Raw genomic sequence first — 20,000 nt, 5'->3', positions numbered from 1 at the left:
GATAGTTGGTTGATATTTCGTATGCTTGTTAGTTTATTATCGGCGCTTCAGAGAAGATATGCCCGATGCCAGAAATATCATGGAGAAGTTAGGACTTTATACGTCTAAAATGTAATAACTTTTAAAGTGAAATATCGCGCAAACCTAATGGCACTTTAGACTAATGGTAGTCATAACTATATATCATGTTGCTGATAACGGTTCCTTGCTCCGTTCCCTCATCGGGTGAACATTGGGAACACATCACTTAACAAGCTTCCCCTTATTAGTCTTCGGGGATACCTCTTATCGAAAATGATCAGCTTTGCGCCCTTATCGGTTTGTCCATGGGAATACATCACTTCGCAAGCCAACGCCTTCCCTCATCGGAGATACTGCGAATCAATCACTTAACTGGCGGTTATATAGCTTTAGGCGGTATAGGCACGATGATGGCGGACAATCGGGTGTTAATTCACGTACTTAAATATAATATAGCTTATGTATAATATGCTTATTATGAGTGCCAATCAATTAGAATCTCCAACTCGGCGTGTTTAGTTAATTGGATTTGTAATTTTGAATTCTAAATTAGTCTTTAGAAGTGCATATTTCAGCATATTTTCAGCACACGTTACGCTCAATATTGTCGTCTTTCTCGCCGCAGGAACGATCAGTCGCCGACGACTAGTCATTCAGTCGCCAGCGGATGGCGGGCGGCAGTGCCGACGCACGGTGGAGACGCGAGCCTGTAAGATAAAGCCGTGCTACCGGTGGGAACGCAGTGCCTGGTCGCAGTGCGTTGTGCGCGTGAGTGGCAATATTGGCGACTATTCACAATATGGCGTGAGCACTGTGTGCGGCAAATATTGCTACAATAATCACCCCGTACACGGCAGAGAGGCAGAAACATCGTAACCTACTCTTCGCTGACATACTGGTTATCGTTTGGGTCTCTGATGAGAGCGTTGAAGAAAGTTAGCCATGCAACGAGCGCGTATGTCAGCTAACTGTTTGTTCTTGTCGGTACGTGTACCGACTAAATAAAACAACAACAACAACAACAACAATAATAATAATAATAATAATAATAAATTATTTATGTGGGTAACTGCAGGCGTTACGTGCGAATGCTTCGCAATCAGTAACTGCTAGTTGTGTGCATGTGTGGCTCTAGCTACCTACGGATGCTTGGCGACTTGTTAGGTAATGAGATTAGTTTCAATCTCCCCTTGCAAAAGGCGATTTCTGACCGATTCCTTTCCTTTTTAGAGCCAATCTTATAAATGATGCACGTCGGTAATCTATGAAGTCAGCGGTATTTTCACAAACCTTACTTAAATCAGTTGTAATTTAAATATATTGTTTGATTTACAAATAGAATTTATAATTATGTGTCTATGATGAATTTAAACAGTTCTCTATGTAAATATATTTAAATATAACGTGTCTATAAATAATTATATAGGCATGAATCTCATAAAAAAGTCTATAATATCTTAGTTACTTATAAAAAGATTAGCTTGAGATAAAATATAATAAATGAGCTTTCAATCACGCACATCAAAAGTTGATTGAAGCAATGGTGCAATATTCACAATAAATTAGTACCAGCAGCAGTAGAGTTGTGGCAGAGTTGCTATACTATTTCTATTGCCATTTATTATATTCACATGAATTTGTTTGTCTTACTGTTCAATGGAATCGACAGATTCCCTCGTTAATCAATCACTAATATTAGTGCCTCTTCTGGTAAAACTATGCCACAAAATTCAATATTATATCAGTCCATTGCGGAATAGTCGTTCTAATACGAAAACAAATTAAAACTACACCAAACAGCCTAATGAATGCTTCGAACATAGATGAATGAAAATGATTAATTAATTAATTAAAATAGATACTACGTATAGTATAATATAGTTATTTACTCAATATATGTCTTCATGAGTACCTATATTATGCGATATAGGTGATATATACGCTGAGACATTGTATACCTAGGTAGTAATAGGGGTCGATGTACATCAACGTGGCGGTTTTCGCTGCTGATTGATATATATATACCACATGGTTAAAAGGGTGCGCTATGACTAACGGCTATCGTCCGATGTTTACGGCGGTGTGGCGCTTAATTTTATGGAGCAAAATACACATCGCATTGATATGCAATAATTCGCATATTATAAAATACATTAATCCGGTTCACCATCAAAGTATACAATAGTTATTATACTTATAGAGACGTGTGTTCAGTAATGAATATTGACCATGATATTCACGTTTTCCTCTCAGGATGCGGATTGCGGAGAAGGAATGCGACGTAGAAACATTAGCTGCATAGCGACCGGCGACGTTACGGTGTCGAACAGCTTGTGTCTGTCTGCGCATGCGTCGATGCACGATTACACGTTGCAGACGGATGTTGACATACACGTGAGTAGAGACTTCTAGCGGCGATTTCTTATTGCGTGTATTTAAGGTTTAGTAGGCAGGCAGCTGCGTCGTCTTTTCGTGCTACCGATCAACGTACGTGTCATACACTAAGTAGCCTGAGTTTTTCGCGCAATCGTTTCAGCTGGCATGCCAGTCGAGTTTTTAAGCAACCACCAGTTGGCACGCGTTTTACACGCAACCGGTGTAGTGCGCCTAAGCGCTTTAGTATTTCTAAATGGTTTTTTTTCGTTGTTTATAAACATGTCATATAAGAAAGTTAACATTTCGCTCCTAACTTTTCTCTCTTGATCTTCTCTATATCTCTCTTCTTCGCTCTCTTCTCTCACCCTCGCGCGTTTGCCCTCTCTCGCTCGCTCTCTCTCTCGCTCTCTCTCTCTCTCTCTCTCTCTCTCTCTCTCTCTCTCTCTCTCTCTCCTCTCTCCTCTCTCTCTCCTCTCGCTCTCTCGCTCTCTCTCTTTCTCTCGCTTTCTCTCTCTCTCTCTCTCTCTCTCTCTCTCTCTCTCTCTCTAGAGGTCTTTGTCTCTCCCTGTGTGTATCGTTCCCCTCCCTTTCTCACCCTCTCTCTCCCTCTTACCTCCCCTCACTCTCGCCCCCTTCCGTCTGTGTGTCGCTCTGTGACGTGTTTGGACCCAAGGACGTAGAATATACGTTGAGGATGCAGAGAGCAAAATTCTGGCTCTTTGCCATGTGGTTCCTTCTGCAGATAATTTATAAACCAACATCTAAAAGGTTCACGCGAAGTGTTGGCTGTGCGCAAAATTCCGTCGCCTCGTGAAAATCACTTGAGTACCGAGTTATAAATAACCTACACCCGTCTGCATTCGGGAAAAACACTCGTTCCCTCGTTAAAATTTAATAATGACAAATTCATTACGTTAATTTGATTACATGATGCGTGAACATATAGACGGAGGAGCCATGCTATATCCCATGCGCATTCGATTGTCAAATGACACCGTGGACGGAATGGAGCGCATGTAACCGAAACTGTAAAGTAAACTCTTCCGGTAAGTATAGAAGTGCGAACGGGCGGGTCTTCGTTCGTGCGCGCGCGCGTGCGTACGTATGTAAGTCGATGTGTGCCGGCGTGCGTACGTGCGTGTGCGTACGTACGTACGTCGATGTGAGCCGGCGTGCGTACGTGCGTGAACGTGCGTACGTACGTCGATGTGTGCCGGCGTGCGTACGTGCGTGTGTGAGCGTCCGAGCGAAGGAGCGAGCGGGCGAGTATATTATTTTTAAGTTGAGTAACATTTTGTCTCTCTTTTCCTTGGTCGTACATGATTTCGTTTTGTCTTAGCTTGAGCTACGCATCCACGCAATTCAACGTGCTTCATGCATCACTGCGGTCTATAGAAAGATTTCTTGAATCCTTCACGCCCCGTTTTCAATAATGAGCAGTGTGCACGGCCTCGCCCTGTTCGCGGTATAATGATGACACAATTCCATCGACACGACAATGATTACAGCTGGTTTAACTGTAATCGATCAAGCCCCGTCTCGTTCGCTCCCGCGCCCTATCGCGAGACATATCAGTCCCCATCGTATCTCGATTAGATTGACGTATGAAGTCTCGTGTTACAATATTCCAGTTGGGATAGCGACGAGATCGCGAGCTATTACTCATCACCCTACGCCCCTGACAGCGCCCTGCCCCGACGTACTGTGGCAGACGAAGGCGTGTGCGGGTAAGTATAAACCAATACTTACAGAGTATATATTCCGTTCTCTAATAATAGCAAATAGTACAATTAAGTAGCAATGCAAATATGTTAATTTAGTCAATATTTCGTCGAAAAAGCATAATTTACGTCTAGACCAAATTGCTTGTGTTTTGTATTAAATGTTATCTTAATAATAAGTGACACGCTGTTGAAATTTATTCCGGATTACAGTTGCGCGGTCGCTAAATTCAAGACCAAGGGGCCTATTACCCCGAAATGATGAAAAACACTGATGCCATAAACGCATTTCTGTCAGTAATAAGAATATTTATGTTCGCTGTCTAAAGCAAACAACAAAGTACGGCTATGTAAATAATTAATGTTCGCTGTTTACATGGGATAGAAATACCAATATACGCGCACGGGTAGACACAAACATACACGCCACTGTGTGTATATTGCGCACTTGCATGAAGCAAAAACATGTCTTTGTTATAGTTATGTATTATATTATGTTTATACCAGTTCTTGGTTTTAACTAAATTCATGTTTATTTCTATTTCAGGTGGCCCTTGTCTAACATACAGTTGGAATAAGACTAGAGGCGCAGATGGGAATGAGGAAATGGCGTGCACGCGAAGTGATGGACTGCGTGTTAATGGTGAGTGCTATGCGATTTACACGTTGAAACCCACATTGAATATTTTTAAATACACATAAAAACTGCATTTAAAACACAAATTATGTTATGTCAAGTTTTATATTATATGGAGCAACTCAGTTCGCCGGTTTTACACTCAGTAATTGATGTTCATGAGCCAACGACTACTTACTTGGCTCGCACCGCCATGTCCGCGTGACCGTATGGCAGTATATTCAAAGATTCTATCCTGCTGTACAAATGGGTACCCAAGTGGCGGATCCAGAAAAATCTTTCAAGGGATTAGAACCCCCTTCCTTTTCTTTATGACTGCAGACCTGATTAGAAAAAATCGCACAGGATTCTGTATCTGTACTGACCTCACTGCTATCTATTCTACTAGCAATACTACACTATCCGGTATAGTATGCTACACAAATTCATCACAGTTAAAATAGTATAAATTTATTTAAAATGGAAAACATATTTTGAAGAGCCATCGCATAGTGGCCGTATTCTTTAAGAATCTGTATTTTTTAGAAATTCTGGGTTCGCTCCCGGCACATACGTTCCGTTGGAAGAACTCACTCTGAGATAGATTGTCGAAGGCCGAGTCTGGTACTGTCAGTCGCTAAGGTTACCGTGATTATCTCCAGTCTCTAGCTGCTGTGGGCTTCCTTATAGGAGGTCGTGAATTAATTTGTAGCTTTTACGAGCCTTATTTGTTGTTGTTGTTGTTATTGTTGTTGACTGCAGACGATGACGCAATAGCGTGACGCAGCAACGTAATGCATACGTCATGTGAACAAAAACTGGATATCCCAAGGGATTACTGGTTATTTCTTTATTTCGTTCATAGGTGAATCGTTGTTGCTTGTACCTTCCCTCCCCTTCCTCCATCTCTTATTCCATCCTTCCCTTTTTCGCTCCCTCCCTCCCTGCCTCTCTCTCCCTCCCTCATTCACTCTCCCTCCCTTCACTCCCTTCTTCCCAGCCTTCCTCTGCAATATATATATATATATATATAAATAAATAAATATATATATATATATATTGCAGCTGTGCTAATAATACTTATTGTTGGAAATTAATTATAGATGATGTTGATCGCATCACAGTTCCTAGCTTGTGAGAGAGGGAGACAGCGAGAGAGGGAACGGGGGACGCGGGAATGAGACAAGAACAGACAGAGATATGAGAAAGAGACAGATTGACGGGGAGACAGAGACATGGGGAGGAAAAGAGAGAGAGAATGGAAAGACGAACAAAGGACGAATGAAACGTTCTCGTTTTAACGTTCATTTAGTCAGAGCGCACAACAAAGAATGCCAAGCGGTGTCGGGAAATTTCAATTCACTCTCGCTCTGCTAATCTATATCGTAGCTGGCTATAGCGCAGCCGGCGGTGAGAGACACGGCTCTTCCCACATTGCCGAGCCGCGCCAGCAACCATCTCACATTCTCTTCCACGGCTAATTAGTGCTGGCGTTGAATAACACTGCGACACAGGCGTGCGGTTGTGAACCACTGCAGATGCTATTGAATCATCGAGACGTCGCGCGTACACTGTAAGGAGACAGAGGGAGTCCCTGCTGTAGGTGTAGAAATGTCTTCGTGCAATCCCATGCACTCGCGAGACGTTGAAAGCAAGAATTCGCTAGCTTGCTCGCTTGGAAATAATAAAAAAATTTTCGAGACAATACAATAAGCCGATTTGCGTGACACAGAAGAGTTATATAATGACGCATGTCTTAACGTATGTGATTAGCCATGTTCATTTTGTATTCATCAAGCGCTTACAAGTATTGAGTGTGAGTATGAGATTGAAATATATTTGCTCCTTCTGAAAACGAATTTCGATTCGCAAAACGTTTTATTTAAACTGACGTTCACCAATGCACTTAAAATTCGATTTCGCTGTTGTTCTAACAATAGCGCCAATATGAGCCGGTTTCCCGTAATTGCAGCTGTTCTTAGTCCTACATCGTCTGGAAATGGTCAGATTTCGATTTATGGGCCATTTCAACCACAGTCGTATATTTCAACTATAAATTACTGATGAATGTAGTAGTTATCTATGGCGATGCGTGTGTCTATACATCATGTGCCTATATGTGTGCCCGCTTGCGCGCGTCATGCTTGCGTGTGGAAATAATACTGAAGGGGATAGTAGAAATACTATAGTGAGATATATTTTTTGTATTATATTATATCGCATAATATAGCTATTTAAGACCCTCCGTAAAATGCGCGATGTGATCACCGGGGTACTAGTTTTTTTAATTAACGACAGTTTGTTATTTTACCTTTTGATGGGCGCATGTGATTGTGCGTGTAATCATATTACGCTATCATTTCTAATTAACTTACTTCGGTTTAATTAGTCGTTAAGCTAAACTAATATAAATATATATATATCACAGCACACACACACACACACACACACACACACACACACACACACACACACACAAGCACCACACACACACACAAAACACACACACACACACACACACACACACACACACACTCACGAACACGGACGGCACGGCTCGCCGCGCGCCGCAACCACACACACACTCACCACACACACACAGCACGCACGCACGCACGGCACACACACACAACACACACACACACATTGCACATGCAACACACACACACACACACACACACATGGGCCACACACACACACAACGTATATATAATAATATTATATGGTATATCATATTATACTGCGTCGTAAAGAAACATGTAGCATCATAACAATCATTGGGATATGCTGTTAGCGTTGCGTCGCTTCGCCTTTCGCCGTCATTTTGACTACGCTGAAGTGGCAACAGCATTAGCAATGCTGTAAATTATTTTGCCATTTATGTTCTGCGTAGAAAGTTTAAAAATGGAAAAGCACTTTGAGTATATACACACACACACAACACCACCACACACACACACACACACACACACACCACACCACACACAACACACCACACGACCCACACAGACATACACACACACACCAACACACACACACACACAGCACACACACACACCACACCACACACAACGACACACCACACACACTTTATTGTATTACTATAATTAATATAATACATTATTATTGTAGATTTTCCTACAGTGTGTACGTTTGCTTAAAAATAAAAAGATAATTGTCTACGTTTCGTTAAAATGTCTCATTGAAACCAACGTGCTTCTCGTATGTTCGGTTTGATAAAATTAATGTTTGCAGTTTTCGCGCTATAACGTTTAGAAAATGCGCCGTGAGCAACGCTTGCCTGCCGAATTAGCAGATGTGATTGAGAGCGTTCGATGTATAGTTCAATTCGAATCGTTTATCCTTTTTTTCTACATTAATGAGCTTCACACTTTTACCCAACTTATTCGATACTGTTCCATTATTCGTCTCTCAACCACGGATGTCCGTCGATGAGCGCGAATGGCGTGGCACCAGCGAGTTCTCCCGCGAGGCGACCTGCCTCCGCCTACAACGGCCAAAAGCTTCTACCTCGTCCGGCCAGCCGAACTAATGTCACCATATCACTGTCCAGAGAACTGTACATTACGCCGTGGAAATCACTGAAACCATCGTGCGTAAAAGTGTACATGATGTATTTCATCAAACGGAGACGTCTTGTATCTGGCTGATAAAAATTGCACTATACTAGTACGTATATATATTATATATAATAGGAGGCCTTAACGTACAATCCGTTCAATATCATTGCGGATTACCCATGCTCTTCTAGTTCAAACCCTTAGGCCGGTTCAGTAGATCATTATCCATCATTACTGCCTCATAACATCTAGTTTGCAGCCATCGTGTACTCGCCGTTCTGATATCTATAGTATAAATATATAGATACTATATATTCTATTATACTCACTTATATATAAATATTATATATTCATTAATTATGGCTACTAATTAATGGGAAAATTCTACACTAATAGATTTAAGAGGTATCATATCATCACTAACGAGAGTACAGTAATCCTCGTTTCTCGCGCCGTCGATTGGTTTGCAGTGATCTAGACGTATGTATGCCATTTACGACAATGACCACAAACTAAGCCCTGCGCGTCGCCATGACCTCACCAGTGCCCTTATCGAAATTGGTCAGACTGTATTCTCACAACGCACGGTATATTACTTTACAATGTTTCCCTCTAGTTAGTTTATTGTCTACCCTAGATTCTTAGGGTTACGGTTGACTATTGACACTTAGGATTAAGCCATGCTTGAGGATAGATGAGAGCGATAGTAGGAATAGGGTTAGCGTTACAGATTGAACTAGAATACGAGTGTAATGTGAGCGTGCGAGGGTGTTATGTTGAGTTAAGACGTGAGTACAAACCATTAGGACTCAGGTTGAGTTAAGTTGAGGAGAGGGATAGTTTGGTGGTGTGCGGATAAAGGTAAGTGTTGATAATGAGGATGAATAGGAAGGTAGCATTGTGGATATTTGTTTCTTATTCGCCTATAGACATTCATTGTAGTCATTTTACCTATCTTTTCAAATGGCTCAGCCAGGGGCGTAAAATCGTACCGAGGAGTGGGGGGGGATGAATCGGCCGATAGCCATCACTTATACATACGCACCGAGCACAATCCCACCAATATTTCACGCCACACGCCGCGCCGGATCGCGCCACGCACGAAACACCCACACACACACACACACAACACACACCAACACCACCAACACACACACACACACACGACACACAACACACACACAGACACACAGACACACACACACACAACGACACACACACCACACCACACAAACGAACAAACAACAAACACAACCACAAACGCGTGCGTTAGCTATGTTTGTATGTATCACGTATTTATATTTGTTTGCTTTTTATCGTCAGGTGACATTCCCGTGTCATGGACATTCTGTGGTGAGCAGCCAGCACCGGTCGTCGCCGAGCAATGCGCTGTGCCATGTCCTGTCGACTGCGAGCTATCGCGCTGGTCGCCGTGGCTGCCCTGCCCACGTCCCTCGACATGTTCCCAGCTGAATAAGACATGTGAGCATCAAAGTTATATAATTGGATGATGTAGTACAAATGTGTGCGGGCACGTGTGCGTGCGTGCGTGCGTACGTGTGGGTGTAGGTATACTTTTCTGCGTACCTGTGTTCGTTCGTTCGTGTATATGTGTGTGCGTGCGTGCGTGCGTGCGTGCGTGTGTGTGTACGTGTGTTTGGATTTGTGCGTGTGTGGGTGTGTGTGGGTGTGGGGGGAGGCGTGCGTCAGTAGGTAATGATATCAGTGTCCAGCCGTTTTGTTTGGAGATGAGCACCGATTAATGGTAGACATCCGGGTGTCGTGCCATTAGGGCAATGACTTTCTCGTTGACAAATCGCACCCGCCCAGACATTAATTTGTGTACGCTGCTAATGTAGCGTTACTTGGCTTTCCTGTGGCAACTGCTCGTTATCATCGCTCGTGTACGCGTGACTCTATGAAATGATATTGTTAAAGGACAATTGAAGTCAAATTTTATAACTTCTGTAACGTTTTTATACATAGAAATACTTTCAATAACGTATTTCATTTCAAATCCGGCGCCCAATTAGTAAGAAACACATGAATATTAATCTAGGTCATGTGACGTCACAGCCCCATGTTGAAACACGCCATTATAATTATAGCGTAACACTAACAGTGCTAACACGCTAGTATATGTTATGCTCTAGGTGAAAGTATTGTTACAGCATACAACAAACATGTAGCCTGTAAATGTACTTATATTCATGTACATACATATTACCTGTGTGGATAATGCATTCACGGTATATGTACATGACTTGCGTAGAGATGTTTGTACATGTATATACAGATACATGTGATTCTGACCGAGCGTGATAAGCCCGGTGATCAGTGTACTCGCATGACTCAACTGGTCTAGCGTCGAACTGGTCTACAATAACCCGGGTCTTCTTCTCATTCTCATGGCAGCATATACATTCAGGTGCCGTACTCATTAATTCACAAACACTACAAGAACACCAGTATTTGTCTACAGTCCTATCTGGTACCGAAGCTTCCATTCCGCCATGTTGTGACTGTTCTGATTCTTGAGAAGTTTGTGCCGATTTTTCGCGTTGCTTTTTCAGACGATTCTCCTCAATTTCTTCTTGTGTATATTCAGTCTCAAACCTATATCCAACTGGTAAATCACTATAAATATCATCATCATCTGAGTAATCACTAGAATCATTGAAATTATCGCTTTCTGTCTCCATCTTATACACCACACGCACTATGTTTACATAATGGCGTGTTTCAACATGGGGATGTGACGTCACATGACCTAGATTAATATTCATGTGTTTCTTAATCTTACTGCCGATTTGAACTGCGGGCGCCGGATTTGAAATGAAATACGTTATTGAATGTATTTCTATGTATAAAAACGTTACAGAAGTTATAAAATTTGACTTCAATTGTCCTTTAAGTTGAGTTCGTTAAAGGCTCACCACGTACCGCCCATTGAGGTGAAGTATCATAGTGTCAATCAAATGGTTATGAGTTTTTTTTACGAGAATTTATCCAGTTATGAGGTTTAGATATGTGGCATTCAGGAACACAGATTTTCTATAATACCACAACTTGGCCCTACCAATCTCACATTTTTTTACTTTGTTATATATATATATATAATCCTTACTTATATATAAATATATATATAACTGCGTATGAAACAGATCGTAGTAAACGTGAGTAACAGACAATGTAGGGGACTACTGTACGGAAGCGCCATGTGATTTACATGACCTCTAATACCAGCTAAACGCGGCTTCAACCTTTCACTGCGAATGAGATTTATTGTCCGAGAACTCGCATATACCGCACACGGTAGCTCCATAATCCTATTTTCTCCGCGCCCGTTTACCGAGTGTTACTTCTAAATCTAGCATCCTTGTGTTCATAATTATACTCTCAATAGAAGACAGAACCTATTATCGGTGTTAGACTATAAACTACATCAGTTCAGTTTTGCCCGGTGACTCGCAGCGTGCGCGTAGCTGTTGTGTATAGCTCTGTGTGTGATAGCTGTCGATCCCACTGTACGTGATACGTCATAGCGGATTACAGCCCGAGAGACACGCCGTAATGACAATATCAGCGGCGCAATGCGATGCCTCGAATATATAGCTGTCGAAGTGTGGAATGATTATCGAATGACGTTCTAACTTCCGTCGCTGCCTTCTACTTCATTAGACGTGACCACCCGCATTAGGAGCGCGAATCGCCAGGCGACCGAGGGAGGTGCTGCGTGTCCGCATCTTGAAGAGGTGGCGTCGTGCGCGAAGGTCACGGCGTGCCACTCCTGGCACACGGGCGCGCTCAGCAAGTGCATGGTCGAAGACCTGAAGAAGAACTGTGGACCAGGGCTCATGTACAGAACGGTGTACTGCGTCAACATACGCCGGGTACGTGACGATCATAGAAATAACACATTAGAAAGTTTACCAAATATACATCGTTGTATATTTCGACGTGAAATATACAATGTTATGCTAACGATCAACCTCACCAGTCGCTGACGTCATTCGCGATGACACGTGACGAGCTCGCCGCATGGAGGCGTACTGCAACCTGAAAAAATGGCGTAATTATTGGAAATGCTATTTTCCTCGGAAAGGTCTCCGATGCCAGCGAGCAGTTACCCCCTATTGTGCCTGCCTCGACCGATTCTGATAATGATCATTCACCAAGAACTGCTTTTGCAAAATATTATTTCATTGCGTCGTTAAACTGCGACACGTGCTGTGAGCGCTTTTATTAGCGATATGTCCTATCGATGCAAATGTTTTCATATATACTTGATGACGTGATACTAGTTTATAGCAGTATTTATAATCTCGTAAAAACATAAAATGTAGAATGCGTTCAGTGCTCTGTGTAGAGTACGCTCAGTAAATGCATGGTGATGCTTATGCTACACAGCATAATAAAGAGGTACTTTGGTATGGCAATCTTTAAACACTAAATTAGAAGAACTGTGAAAACTAAATTTGAATTTAGCTAAAGCTTAGACAGATTGATCGCTTATAAAGCTTTGCGTGATCAATGAATCAGCCAAGGGACAATCAGCGGCATTGCAGTAGGCCCCCTACGTGAATCCGCGTTGCTCTTTGCGTTATCATTTGTAAATATTAAATCGGAAATTGTCATTAATAATTTCGTATTATTTATTCATATAATATTCATCTCAATGTTAAAGGGCTTCAGTACCGAATGGTAGTGATTTTATCACGCACAAATGATTGCGTTTCACGTCTTAACTAATCGATAACTAGATTAATTAACTGAATATCATACTACGCAGCATAATCGATCAATTTATACATCTATGTGCTTAACGTGTGTATCTCTCTTTTCGCATGTCATATTTTAGGAGGTGTTTGTTCTTTTTAAACAGCACAGGCATACGATTTACATATTTTACAAAAATCGGGGCTTTGGTGTACGTTCGTGATATTACACGGAAGGAGCAGCCTATATATCGGATAATCGATACTCAATAACGCTTGGCAAACAACGCACTGCCGCATCATGAGCGCTGTGATGCAATACGCCATCATTTCCTATTTGTTCGACGCCAATCGTACTCGGAATCATTTCAAACGACATCGCATTGCTAATTAGATTTAATTTATATAGGTTATCATGGTGAAAGTCGAAGTATTATGGAATGCCGGGAAACAAATCACCCGACATTCCTCATTTGCTGACATAGCTAAGTGAATAACGAGTTGACCTGTGATTGACCTGATTGGCCTGAATAGAATCTAATTTATATATAGGCTATAGGGAGAATCATATAACACGAAAATGGTGACGCCGCATAGTGCTTAGGGAAATACATCGCCCACTCGTGCTCGTTTGCTGACATGGTTAAGTGAATAACGGGTTGACCTGTGATTGCTTTAGGAGCGAGTCAACGACACGATCTGTTTCGACAACCTGATGAATCCCATGCCATCGAACAGTGTCGCGTGCAGCGTTCCCTGCGCGGGAGACTGCGTGCTGTCACAGTGGAGCCAGTGGTCAGCCTGCTCGCAGGCCTGCTTCAAGGATACGGCTAAGGGAATGGTGGGAGGTGTCCAGGAGAGGACCCGCGGTATACTAGCTCAGTCCACCGGTGCGTAGTATGAAGATGTGTATAACACATATATATATATATATGTATATATATTATATATATATATATTATATATATTTGTATTCTAAATTATATCCATCATTTGGTTGATGCATCATTTAGTAATGATCTCCTTATATTTTCCAACATTGATTGTGTCAGAAATTTAATCATAGTAATATCAGGAGTGAATCGTTGTTATTCACTCCTGCTATTATCATATATAATACTCGCGAAAATTACACCATGTTAGCAGGTGAAATATTAGCTATATAATCATATCAAATTGGCGCTTACATTTCATATATAAAATGCAAAATCGTGATGATTTAGATATCGAACGTTAACATGCTATACGTTAGATATATCATGATCTACGTTCTAGTCATCATGCTATACGTTAGAGTTAGCATGATATATATACGTTAAAGATAACATAGGCTACTATGCATCAGAGTTACTACGCTATGGCCGATATGGCAAACGATACAGCATGGTTAACATTCACTTGAGTCGCTTATTTAGTCCGCTACGTGGCGCACAAAAAAAGAATATAATTGAAAATTGCATAATTAATTCATGAACGCGTGCACAATGTTGTGCAGTGTGTATTAATCTTCCCCTGAACGCACGCACATCCTAGCAGAGGTAGCTCGCGTTTTCCAATGAAACTGATTAAAATTCTGGAGCTTGGATGAATCGTATCGAGTGAGGATAACGTTTGAAGAAAAAATTAACAGGTGCGCATAATAGTTGTGCTACGTTTTCTGTAAAATATAAACGCATAGACAGTAGCTATAGGTTCATCTTGATAGGAAATTATAAGAATGGGACAGTAATTTTCCTGCTAAGCGAAGAGAAAGCCGATACTATTGTGATGGCTAATTAACCGGTGGTGGAAATTCAATGAAATGGTGGAAATTCAATTGGTGGAAATGGTGGAAATTCAATTGGTGGAAATGGTGGAAATTCAATTGAAAACCGGTGGTGGAAATTCAATCAGCCGTGACTAAAATGATAGATTAGTACTAGTGGGGAATGTAAGGTTAATACGGTGGAATATACATCAACGACGCTTTTTCGTGATTGCCTTTCATTTCTCACCAGGACTTACCTTGTTTAATTTTTGATAACGCCTCATGCTAAATTGTTAAACACCCAGGAATGCACGAGTGCATTTTGATTATGCTATTCGCTGTCGCATACTGCATAATAGTATGTACGACCAACGCGTTAGGAACTTTCCGTAACGTAGCGCTGGTTTTTAGAATTCATGTAATTCTAACTTTACATGCTGACTGTTTTCGGCGAGCATTATTCCGAATCACTTCTAGAAAACGTTATTACATGTGCTTATGCTTTCCTTCTTTACACGCATTTATACCCCATGAACACAGAGCGCATGCATATATAACCTACGAAAGCAATAACCTATTGAATATACGTGACATTGTTACACCACAGCATTAGAATGGCACAATAGTTATTATAGTATTAATTTACTCCACTGTTCTTTGCTGTTCGTTTTGCGTGTGGTGCTGATTTTGTCATATGTGATGTTGTTGTGTTCCCGGTAACCTGCGATTACCACACTCTACTGATGTGCTGGGGGCCGTCGTATTCGCTTCACAGATGGCTCTCCGTGTCCGACCTCGGACGAACTACGGGTTGTTCGCACTTGCTACCCCGAACGAAGCTGTGACGTGTACCACTGGCAAGGTGGACCGTGGGATGCCTGCGCTCATAGTAATCAAGTGGTGCCGGAGTTTTGTGGCAGATCGAAGCAGTTCCGTGACATAACTTGCGTGAAAAACGAGGGCGAGGCAGTGCCAAACTCAAGGTACGCACCTACAGCGCACTCTATCGGGTATCCGGTGCATGATAAATACACTTTAGCTTCGGATGGAATCTGAAGCCGTTAACATACACTGTTAATCGCTGCTAACTGCATGTACGGAAAACGTTTTCGTTGTGGAATTGCTTGGCAAAAATCGGAAGAAATTTCTGTAAGAATGATGAGAGCATTCTTTTTACGATTCAAAGAAAAAAACGTGTGTGTGTGGGTGTAAGCTTGGGCTTGGAGGAATAATCTTTTTTATCATGATTTATTTGATTTCTTTAGAGCCATTCACATTTTTGTGTGCAATATTTCATCAAAACGCTACGAGGCAGCTGATTCTTTCCCCGTATGACAGAACACGCCGTTGTAAAAAAACGACGAAAAATTTGGTCGCGCGCCGACCGTTCGCGATGTGTCTCATGCTGCTTCTCTGTATCTGTGTGGGTAGACACGAGCTCGCTAGCTCTATATCGAGCCGTATCTGCCGTAGATCGGCTTAGACTAGAGGCGGGCGATAAATGGTATACCATTTATCGCCCGCATCTAGTCTAAGCCGATCTACTGCTTTCGTCGTAATCTTTGATGCCGCAGCTGATAAGGAAATTCCAGAAAGGTCGGCGGGGCGGACACGACGTGTAAGGACGCCGGCGCTGCTGCCTGCGTCAGCACCAATTTCTGCGGATTTCGTGAATCGTAGCAAAAAGCAGACTAATGCGAACACTTAATTTGCGCGACCACTTCACAATTAAAACATTCGCGAGGCTTTGCCGTAATTCTTCTCGTCCTGTTGTGAGCGCGGTCTGATCAGTATTCAGGCCGCAACTAGTGTGATGTATTTATCTAAATCCACGCAAAACCGCAAATCAGTTTAGCGGGGCGAGTTAATTGCACGCGTAATTTCCCTAAATACTGTGCTGCTATATATATGTGTACAGCGTACTCTCTGTATAGTATATGAGTCTGTGCATTCTGGTTGATGATGATGAAGTTGTAAATAATATATATATATACTTGCTTGCTATATTCCCGTTTTTCTCGCAATTGAATTCAACAAGAAAATTGGAGAACACGACGTTTCGTGTGTTACTGCAACACTTCGACAGGACCTGGTGATGCGTTGACGTTGCGAGTGGGGGTATATATACCCCGCGGCTGGATTCAGCGGTACGGCTGCTGAACTGGCCGTGCTATGATTGGCTGTCTGGCGCTTGCTGTTTCCTGCGCAGTGACCGGCCGCGAAATTTTTTTTCCCACTTGAGTTCCGGACCCACCAATCCATAGATAGTGTTTTGTAATATATGGTTCGTATATATATATGGTTGGATTATAGTTAGTGTTAGGGTTTGGGTACGGGTTAGGTTTAGGGTTAGGGTTAGGTGGTATTCATTTTACATTGTTGCTTCGAGGAAGTCGAGTGAATGGAGTGCGCTGATTGGCTGTGGTCCGGAACTCAAGTGGAAAAAAAAATTTCGCTGACCGGCCGGCTGGCGCTTGCAGGTTCCCGCGTCGTAATCGGCTGGCTGGCGTTGGCTGTTACCCGCACTGGGCGCTGGGCACTGGGCACTGCTGTTGTGGATCGGACGGCGTTTGCCGCCGCACCGTAAGAGTCATGGCGGCGTATCGTTGCCATCCAGAAATTGGGGATATCTAACCCGTTGTCTCTGTTAAAGTTGTTAGGGCGGAGACGAATGTTCATGGCTTCCTTCACCATCCGTGTGTACCAGTGTCGCTCTTGGGCGAGGCACTGTATCCCTTCCCAGTCAGGTTGGTGCTGGTTCTCTCATGCGTGTTCGGCCACTGCTGAGCTGTAGGTTCGAAGCAGCCTGACATCCCTCTTGTGTTCAGTAATCCTTTCCGCTATAGGTCGGGCTGTTTCACCGATATAGGATCCGTCACACCCTTGACGGATAAAAATCCTAAAAGGGCCGGGCCACGGTAATCCTAGATACATCTACATACCATGACAAAATGAGTGACTTACTGAACACCGGCCCATATCGCAGGCTGAAGAAAGATCCCACAGACAGTATGTACCGCAAACTCACTAGCACGTTGCTAGTTCTGAAGAAGAAAAAAACGCAATAGATGAGTCAACCTATCAGAAATTGAGGCCAACACAGAAGCAACCACCCAGGATATACGGATTACCTAAGATCCATAAACCCACAACACCACTACGACCCATAGTGTCATGCGTAGGCTCGTTTGCATACTATCTCTCCAAGCACCTAGCAGAGATTTTTTCACCTCTCACGGGTGCCTACCTCCAGTGGGTTTGAAGAGTACATAGCAGAGCAAACCATCTGGGAGAGTGAAACTATGATATCGTTCGACGTAGTATCTCTTTTCACTAACGTACCTATAGAGGGCGCATGCCAGACAGCCCTACATCGCATGCAGACGGACAACAGCCTAACAGCCCGCACCGCTCTCTCTCTCCTGAGCAAGTCACCAAGCTCCTCGAGTTCGTCCTACGGTCTACATACTTCTTCTATAACGGCTCGTACTACGAGCAGACGGAGGGGGCAGCCATGGGCAGCCCGGTCTCGGCCGTTGTGGCCAACTTGTACCTGAAGAGTTTTGAACAGGAAGCTCTACTCACCTGTTCCCCCTCGTGCAAACCGCGGGTATGGAAGAGATACGTTGATGACACATTTATCATAGTCCCTAATGCAGAAGCGGAGAACCTGCTCAAACACATGAACAGCCACCGACAATCCATCCAGTTCACAGCGGAGGCAGAATGTGAAGGGAAGATAGCTTTCCTGGACACACTAGTACACAGACATGAAAACAGCGGTCTCTCCACCTCAGTCTACAGGAAGCCCACTCACACACACCAATACATACCGTTTGATTCACATCACCCCATTTCTGTGAAGGTCTAGTGAAATGTTTTTTTGACAGAGCGGAACGCATAGTCACCAGCCCACAACAGACAAACAATGAGCGGGCACACGTCCGGAATGCCCTAGGTAAGAACGGGTACCCACGCCGTTTCATCCATACCTCAACCAAGAAAACTTCACAACCCAAGGAGCCGAAGGATTATAAGACGTTCACGGTCTTACCCTTCATAGACAGGAGCTCCCAGCAGCTCAAACGCCGCTTAGAGAACAATAGGGTTCGGACCGTTTTCCGCTCAGACTCTACACTGCGCAAACAGCTAGTACGCCCAAAGGCCCGTGACTGCATAGTATATAACATCCTTTGCCAAGGGTGTGACGGATCCTATAACGGTAAAACAGCCCGACCTATAACGGAAAGGATTACTGAACACAAGAGAGATGTCAGGCTGCTTCGAACCTACAGCTCAGCAGTGGCCGAACACGCATGGGAGAACCAGCACCAACCTGACTGGGAAGGGATACAGTGCCTCGCCCAAGAGCGACACTGGTACACACGGATGGTGAAGGAAGCCATTAACATTCGTCTCCGCTCCAACAACTTTAACAGAGACAACGGGTTAGATATCCCCAATTTCTGGATGGCAACGATACGCCGCCATGACTCTCACGGTGCGGCGGCAAACGCCGTCCGACCCACAACAGTGCGGGTAACAGCCAACGCCAGCCAGCCGATTACGACGCGGGAACCTGCAAGCGCCAGCCGGCCGGTCACTGCGCAGGAAACAGCAAGCGCCGGAGCCAATCATAGCACGGCCAGTTCAGCAGCCGTACCGCTGAATCCAGCCGCAGGGTATATATACCCCCACTCGCAACGTCGCCGCATCGCCTGACGAAGTGTTGCAGTAGCACACGAAACGTCGTGTTCTTCAATTTTCTTGTTGACCACCCATTGCGAGACAAACGGGAATATAGCAAGCAAGTTTCATTTCCGCAATGGATAACGTTTTTAACCTTAACAATATATATATATATATAGATATTAAAAAAAAAATTGCGACACGGCGAGTAAAATAATTTTTTTTATATTAACGGTAACGTTGTCGAGCGGAAGCATGATTAATTACTTCGATAGCGTTAACGGTTTCCCACTCTTTTTCACTTGCCATATATATCAGGAGCTAATAATGACAAATTATTATTGTCAAATTACAATTGTTAATTGCAATTACAATCGTCAATTACAATCGTCAAATTACAATTATTAATTGACAAATTATTATTGTCATTATTAGCTCCTGATATATATGTATATATATATATATATATATGTGTGTGTGTGTGTGTGTGTGTGTGTGTGTGTGTGTGCGTGTCGTGTCGTGTCGTGTCGT

General features: G+C 43.0%; 1 protein-coding gene across 1 annotated transcript in view; it reads left to right on the top strand.

Moving 5' to 3' along the window:
• Positions 1-20,000, top strand: part of LOC106811660 (thrombospondin type-1 domain-containing protein 7B-like) — a 149,423-nt gene that overhangs the window by 25,285 nt on the left and 104,138 nt on the right. The window contains exons 11-20 of the mRNA XM_014815362.1: positions 647-789; positions 2,275-2,415; positions 3,344-3,443; positions 4,029-4,124; positions 4,666-4,761; positions 5,077-5,160; positions 9,639-9,797; positions 11,997-12,208; positions 13,713-13,923; positions 15,556-15,763. Coding sequence (XP_014670848.1) covers positions 647-789; positions 2,275-2,415; positions 3,344-3,443; positions 4,029-4,124; positions 4,666-4,761; positions 5,077-5,160; positions 9,639-9,797; positions 11,997-12,208; positions 13,713-13,923; positions 15,556-15,763 — 1,450 coding nt within the window. The remainder of the gene's footprint in view (positions 1-646; positions 790-2,274; positions 2,416-3,343; positions 3,444-4,028; positions 4,125-4,665; positions 4,762-5,076; positions 5,161-9,638; positions 9,798-11,996; positions 12,209-13,712; positions 13,924-15,555; positions 15,764-20,000) is intronic.

This window comes from Priapulus caudatus, unplaced genomic scaffold, assembly GCF_000485595.1.
Source record: "Priapulus caudatus unplaced genomic scaffold, Priapulus_caudatus-5.0.1 Scaffold561, whole genome shotgun sequence".
Lineage (NCBI taxonomy): Eukaryota > Metazoa > Priapulida > Priapulimorpha > Priapulimorphida > Priapulidae > Priapulus > Priapulus caudatus.
This window is presented reverse-complemented; position numbering and strand designations above follow the sequence as displayed.